General features: G+C 38.2%; 1 protein-coding gene across 4 annotated transcripts in view; it reads right to left on the bottom strand.

Annotated features, from left to right (window-relative positions):
* NBAS (NBAS subunit of NRZ tethering complex) overlaps window positions 1-7,933 on the bottom strand; it is a 434,255-nt gene that overhangs the window by 300,112 nt on the left and 126,210 nt on the right. For all 4 annotated transcript variants that reach the window (XR_004273780.1, XM_032294320.1, XM_032294322.1 and 1 more), the window contains one exon: window positions 4,600-4,753. Coding sequence is in view for 3 of the 4 variants with exons in the window: in XM_032294320.1 (XP_032150211.1) it covers window positions 4,600-4,753 (154 nt within the window). In the remaining variant the exon portion in view is untranslated. The remainder of the gene's footprint in view (window positions 1-4,599; window positions 4,754-7,933) is intronic.

Below are 7,933 nucleotides of genomic sequence, written 5' to 3'. Positions count from 1 at the left end.
TCTCATCTAATCCACGGAAGTGTGTGTGTGTGTGTGTGTGTGTGTGTATGTGTGTGTGTGTTAGAGGCAAGGTCTTGCTATATTGCCCAGGTTGGAGTGTAGTGGGCTATTAACAGGTGCAGTCATAGTACATTACATGTAGCCTTGAACTCCTGGGCTCTGGTGATCTTCCCACCTCAGCAACAGAGTAGGTGGGACTAAAGGCGTGTGCCACCATGCCTGTATTTTAATTATTTATTGACCGTGTTCCTTCTGAGGTGCCTAGGAGACATCTTGATACAGATGCTCAACAGTAGGTCCAAGAAGAAGAAAACAAAATCTGTGCCAAAGTACATGTCCTTGGTTGACAATGATATTTGAGAATTGTCAGCACACATATCATAGAAGTATTTGGGGAGAAGGGCCTAAATGGTTCACAATTGCACACTCTCCTCTAGTAATAACATTAGCACACTGAGCAATAGCAAGGGGCAGGCCAAAGAATATGAGCTCTAGGAGGGGACTACAATAAATGGCTAAGACAATGACAATAAACAACTTAAATAATATCACAGAAGCTGAAGAATCACAAGAAAGAAGCAGTGAATGGTGTCAAAAAATAATGATGCTAAGCAACAAATGTAGGGAATGCGACATTAAGAGGTAGACTGAGGAGGACTGTCCACCTTACAGAGTGCAGTCTCCGGGTGGTGGGAGTCGCCAGGCTCTGGGGAAATGAGGAGTGAACAAAGAGCAGAGTGGCAATTTCTGAGCTGAACTGTGATAGAAATAAAAACCTTAAAAAAAAAAAAAAAGCAGCAGCAGCCAAAGAGAATATGGCTCTAGTTTTTTTATAAAATACAAGGGATGTGAATTTTATGCCCACAAAAAGGGGAGGGGCAGAGAGAGTAGACGCAGTAAAGATGGAGAGGTTAAAGATACAAGCCAGAGAAAAAGACGGCTGAGAAAGCCACCCTAAGCAGGGGGGACTGTGGAATCTAGAGTGAGGTAAGGAAAGAAAGTGGCTCTGACCAAAAGAGGAGCGCCCTCTTCCTCGGGAAGAGCTGGAAGGAGTAAGTGCAAATAAAGGGAGTTCTGAAACTTTCAAATAAAATCCAAAGCCAATTCATGTTCTCAGAATGAAGAGGGAAGTGGCGGAGTATAAGGAACGGAGAAGGGAAGAGGGGGCAGCAATGTAATACCAAGAAAAACTGCCAGGCCACAATAAAGGTCCACTCACAGCCCTTCAAAGACCTTGGGACAGACAAGTGAGGATGAAGTGAAAAAAGAAGAAATACATTTTCAGTTGGAAAGAGTGGTGCAAATAAATACAAGGCGGGGACAGTAGAGGGAGGTGGCGTATGAGGGAAACCACGGGGGCTCTCGCAGTACTTCAACAGCTTCAACAGACACGTTTTTTTTTTTTTAGCTTACTGCCTAGTAATAAAAACAAAGTTCAAGTGTGAAAGAATACATCTACCTTTATAGCAAGTTTTGAAAAAAAGAAAAAAAAACTCTATCTCAAATGAATTCTCAGAAAGCATTCAGGAAACTTGATGCATAGAGCACAACTTTGTGCAAATGACAGTCTGAAAATATACTGCATCAGCAATTGGTAATATACTCGCCAATTTTGTGATCTAAACTAGTATTTTTAATATCAACTTCGAATCTGTTGCCTTCCCAAATACTTACTGAAGTATAAATGTTTTAAAATCAAATTACTGACACTTTAACTGAAAGCAGGCTCTAATGCAACTTACAGAATTACATCATATACCCTAAGCCCTCGCCAGGTAAAATTCACCACAATAAACATTTTCCTAAATCAACAAACAAGTTTTGCCAAAAGCACTAAGGAAAATGAAGTCCCACATCAATTAAATTTCTAAAAATGAAAAAGATAAAACTATGTCAGCTATCCCTGATCACAGTATAAGCCAAATGAAACATCGATATCTAACATGAAGCAAAAAAAACACCTCTGAGTGTTTTAAAATAATGAAAGAATGAAAGAAAGAATACAAGCTAACTAAAGTACTCTAAAATCACCTTCCTTTCTTTATAATTATCCCTAATTACTCAAAAAGACAATTCAAGATGTCTAGGCATTATTGCTAGATGATCTACAAATTTAAGTTTCAGAAAGTTCTGTAGGTTTTTCCTTTCATAGTCTTTATTTTTTAGAGCAGTTTCAGGTTTGCCACAAAATTGAGGAAAAAGTACAATTTTCATACACCTCCTGCCCCACCCCCCAGCCACACAACCTCTCCCACGATCAGCATCCCCCACCAGAGTCCGTGAGCCTGCCCTGACACGTCATCATCACCCAAAGTCCACCGTTTACATTCAGCTTCACTTTTAGTGCTGCACATGCCATGGGTTTTGACAACTGCATAATGACACATATCCACCATTAGGGTATCTCATAAAAAATAGTTTCATGCCCTAAAAATCCTCTGTGCTCTGTCTGTTCATTCCTCCATCTCCCTTAGCCCCTTTTCACTAACTCCATAGCGGTGGCTTTCCCAGAAAGTCATATGGCTGGAATCATACAGTGTGCAGCCTTTTCAGATAAGCTTCCTTCACTAAGTAATAGCATTTCTGGTTCCTCCATTTCTTCCATGGTCTGATAGTTCATTTCTTTTTAGAGCTGAGAAAATATTCCATTGTGGATGTACCACAGTTCATCTGTTCACCTACTAAAGGACATCTTGGTTATTCAATACTAACAAATGTATTGTTCAAATGCAGGGGGTTACTAATAACTTGGGTGGGGGGAGCAATGCAGGGAAAGGGGACTCATGGGAACTCTATACTTTCTATTCAATTTTTCTGCAAACCTGAAATTCCTCTAAAATATAAAGTCTATAAATAAATTTAAAAATAGTTGTTTAAAAAAAGCTTATTTTGCATTCCATTGTGGCACTTTTTCTGTTACTAATTTTTTAAAAAACTGAATAATGTCTGAAATTTGGATTACAAAATATTTAAACACCAAAAATTGAGGAATCATTACGGATCTTTTAAAATTGATGATACTGGTTGCCTAGCACTTTTTATTGATATGAGAAATATTTTAATTCACATTTCTAGCTCAACTGACAGAACCACCTAGAAATGAGTTTTTATAATGTATATAATACACACACAAACATAGACACACTTTTGCCCTTATTCTCAAAGAGCTTTATCTAGAAGTTCAACTAAGAAACTACAAAGTGCTCAAACAAAACTTGTCTAACAAAATCACTTTTCTTGTTAGTCTGAGATAATAGCAAAATACATATATGTGCCAAACTCCTATAAATCATATGGTGTCCCTGGAGTCTTAAAAAATGTCCAGGTACATGTTACAACAACCTACATGTAGTTGATCATTTTTATACAGATTCTATTAAAAAGATTATACAGGGACTCAGATTTTGCCTGGCTCTGCCGTTGTGTCCCTGTGCAAGACATTCACTCTCCTTTCTGTGAATAAATAGATAAATAGTTTATCTATTTATAAAAAGCAGGATTAAACTAATTGAACTAGCTTATTTCCAAAGATTCATTTCATTGTATTAAGATTCTACACATTTTCAAAAGTGCAACTTCATAGACTTAGGAAGTCAATCACAAATGTTCTTGGCCATCACCCAAAGAGTTTGGTCTAGAATATTCCCAATAGCTCAGCAAATAATTCATCTTCAATGCTATAAATATTATAAACAGGAATTAGGCTAAACAGAAATTCAAGAAGTCTATCACATGGAAACACAAGGGCCATGCTAGATATACTAAGCAGAAATTTATTTTATTTTTTAAATTTTTTTAAAACTTGTCATTGACTTGAAGCTCAACTAAGTAGAAATTTAAACAAGGGGGTATATATTATCTCCCATGGTACTGCTGCTCACCAGACCCCCTGGATTCACCTTTCCTGTCAAATCAGAGGCTGATCACAGGACAGGCAGTACAAAGTCAAGACTGAATGTGGAAGAAAGAAATCACCGTCTGCTGGCTAGAACCAACCCCACGAGAAAACTAAGGTACAGAAAAGGGAGGCAATAGGTCCAAATCACAAAATCTGTTAGCTGAAGAGGCAAGATTAGTATTCAGATACCCTCAGGTTCAGTATAATCTTTGTCTCTATTTTCCAGATCCTTCTCTGATGCAGTTGTTAGGCATCTCTGTAAAGGTGTCTAAGCACTGAGCGTAATTAGGCATGGACTTCAGGAAAACATTAGAAACAACTTCAAACAGGGTTCCTGAAATCAACTGCATTACTGCAATACAACAGCAGATTAACCAAGCATTTGTACATAGATACAATCTTTTAAATTATATGGTGTTAAGCCTATGAAAAATATATAGAAAACAAGAGACAGTATGTACCATATTTTGGAACTTAGGTTTTAACGTTTCTTGTATCCATCTGCTCTGTAAAAATCCAAAACAAAAGCCACAAAGCCTTCTAATGCACAGGATAACAAAAGAAATACATATTCAATTCATCTCTTGCAAATTATGTACATGACTCCTGGCACTGCTGTCAGCCCGCATTCCATGTACTGAATCCTAAGGAATCAAGGCAGTTCCACTGGCATTACTGAGCAGCAGCGCCATTTCCCTCACCTGCAGGGAATAATGCTCTATTTCCTCTGCTCTGGTCTGATACCAGTCCATAACCTTCTCCACCGTAAGCTGGGTCGTCCTGAACCTTAGTAACTCAGGCTGTGCAGCATACAAGAATTCGCTTTCATCTTGGAGACTCAGCTCAACAACCATTCTGTGAAGCACAGAAGGATCAATTAATAACTGACTAGAATGCTGGAAAAACATGCAATTTTGTAAGAGAATGACAGGGACAGAGATGGGGTGAGAGTAGGTTACGGAGACAGGGAGTATACATGTATCTGGCTTGTGTGCATATCATATCACATGCACATGCATCCTCACAAGATAAATTAGACATTTTTTTGGATGCTTAATTTATTTTCCCCTTGGTTTTCCCGACTTAAAAAATCAGAAGGCATCATACATCAAAACTACTATGCCACAAATCAATCAAATAAGTATTAACAAAATCAAAATCACTGAGGGAAGCTTTTACAAAATATACACAGCTGCGTACCTACCACAGGCCCACTCGATCAAAATCACCTGTGCTGGCCAGCCAGGCCTCGTTTAGGAAAATACTCCCTGTGATTCCAACTTGAATTTGAATCAAGGAAACTTGTTTTCGATGTTCATAAAAATAAGAGGAAACAGCTTATTTATGTTGATCTTCATGCTGACATTGCAAAGAGTAGGACTACTTGATTCCTTATCAAGTGTGAAAAAAGGAAACCACATTTTGGAGGAACATACACAGGGCTAACCTCGTGGGGATCCCAGATTATGAGGAGTTTTTAATGAGGATGATGATGGCCAATTGCCTTCCATGTCGGACAAAAAAACAATAGATTTAATAGAAAGTAACAAACTTAAGAAATCTCAGACGGGCATATGTAAAAATGGCGTGTTCCATTAGGCGCAGTCATTCATCTAAAGCAAGCTGATAGTACAAGACTGGTGCTACAATCGTTCTTCTTGTAAGGCAATGAGCTTTGGAGTCAGAATAGAATCAGACATACAATTCCATCATTGAAAGCTGTGACACCTGCAAATTACTTAACTAAAACTAGACTAAGATCTCATTATTCCTACCTACTCCTTTTATTTATTTTATTTAAATGGGAATAACACTACACAAGAATGTTGTGAAAATTCAAAATAACAGAGCACTGCCTGGCACAAAGGAGGTGCTTAATTTTATTTACTGTTATTAAAATTATTAGCAAAAACACAGCCTGTAAAGATTTGGGCATTTTATCCACATGACTTAGACAACCTACTTTGCTTATAACTTGCACTACAGTAAGGCCTCCCTATACGTGGCATGGTCCTTCACTTAACTAATCTTCCAGTGTGGTTAACATTCTTCCAGGGATTCCCCGCCCCACCCCGCCCCCCGCCACACGAAGCACATCACTCCTCCTGGCATCTCTTACATTTGCCCTATTTTCGCAGGGAAAAGGAGCCAACAGCGACATTGAGTTCCTCTGATACTTCTTTCAGTTCTGCCTATTTATTCTCTGCTCAGCATCCTTTGATAGAACTGACCGCTCTGCTTCTAGAAATGCACTTCACCCCTCGCCAGCCTTCCGTCACACTATAATGCATTCCTCCCACTGGCTCTGCCTTCACAGTCACCTTTGCTACAGCATCCTCCTCTCTCCAAGCATGAGTACCTGCAAAGCCACAGGCCTGTTAGCCCAGCTCTCTTCCTGCTTTCCACTCTCCCCTTCAGCTCTACCCTATGAATTACCACAGACATTACAATAGCAACAGGACATTTTATAAACCTTTAGGTGTTTAACTTCATATCTGACTAATGATTTTAGCTGATACAGAAATCTATAGCAAAAAAATATTCTCCTCCAAAAGTTTCAAAGGATTGCTCCATTGTTTTCTAGTTTCTAGTGATTTTGCTGAGGTGTCTGAGGTCATTCTGATTCCTAATTTCTTTTATGTAACATGTCTTTCTCTTCAGAAGACTGTATCCCTAATATTCTGGGAGGTCATGTGGTATGCTGTAATGTAATAGGCATTTCTATCTGAGGATGCATAATCTTCAATTCAAAATAACAGGCTTGAATTATTTCTTATAATTTCCTCCCCTCTATTTCCGTGACATCTCTTTCACCTATAACTTGAATATTAGACTTGTTGTTTAAATATCTGCTCTCTTATTTTCTAGCTCTGTATTTTGAACCTAACTTCTAGGAAGATTTCTCGCTTTTATCTTCCAACTCTTCTGATTTTTATATACCAACTATCATATTTTTAATGTCCTAAAGTTCTCTTTTTTCTATTTTATACAATGCTATTGATATTTCACAAATTCAGTGTCTTCTCTTATCTCTAGGTACTATAAATGATAATTTTTGAAGTTTTCTTCTCTGTGTATGGTATCGCTTTCTTTCAGTTCCATTTTCTGTATGTTTTGCCTTTCTTGTTCATTTGTTCTGCCTGCTGGAGTCTAACCTCAGATATCCAGGAAGCTCTGCAGGGGTGACAGCACCTGTTCATTTGTTGGCTTCACTATGCCCTGAGGTGCACTAACCTTTGAGGACCATATCTCAGTATCGACAAGGCTCTTTTCAGAGGTTACTCATTTCTCCAGAAAAGAACTCTCCATACTTCTACTTGGGGAATATGCCTGCATCTAGGAGCAGGGAGTGGGAAGGAAACCAGAGTTTGGACATTCCAATCATACATTTTCTAAATACCCAGATTTTCAAGCCAATTACTCACTTTATCCTATGCTGTGCCTAATATCCAGTAATCTGAAAGTTTTCTAGCTCAATTTAGAGGCCCTCTGCCTCAATGCATGAGGGAAAAAAAAAAAAAAAAAAAAAAAACTCTTATCTCACATGAAAAAAAAAGAAAACAAAAAGGAAGGAGAGACAGTGAAGGAGTATTTGCCAGACTTTGAGGCGTGGGGATAAAGAGATTCCAGTGTTTCTCATATGAATTATCAGTCCCACCCCACTTCCACAGTACTAGATGCCAACACATTCTGAGGCTTCCAAAAGTTAAATCTGACAAAAATCAAAATTAAAACTGATCAAGAACAAAACTGCACACATGCCATAATTACGACAATAACAAATATGTTCATATCCCTATATGTGAAAGACTGAAAGGGAATTAACACAAAATGAAAACAGTTGTTGTAATAAGCAACATTTTTTAACCTAATTCCTTGGTAGCATTTAATTTTTCTATTAAAAAATTTTCATGTAACTGAGTCAAAGGAGTTTTTTTCAAACTTCACTCAAGCTTTCTAAATCAGAGAGTGTCATCAAGTAAGGTATCATTGGTCAGACACGACTTTCACAGGGCCGTCATTCACCCATCCCAC

The sequence above is a fragment of the Sapajus apella genome, unplaced genomic scaffold (assembly GCF_009761245.1).
Source record: "Sapajus apella isolate SASKATOON/1434 unplaced genomic scaffold, GSC_monkey_1.0 scaffold31, whole genome shotgun sequence".
Taxonomy (NCBI): domain Eukaryota; kingdom Metazoa; phylum Chordata; class Mammalia; order Primates; family Cebidae; genus Sapajus; species Sapajus apella.
This window is presented reverse-complemented; position numbering and strand designations above follow the sequence as displayed.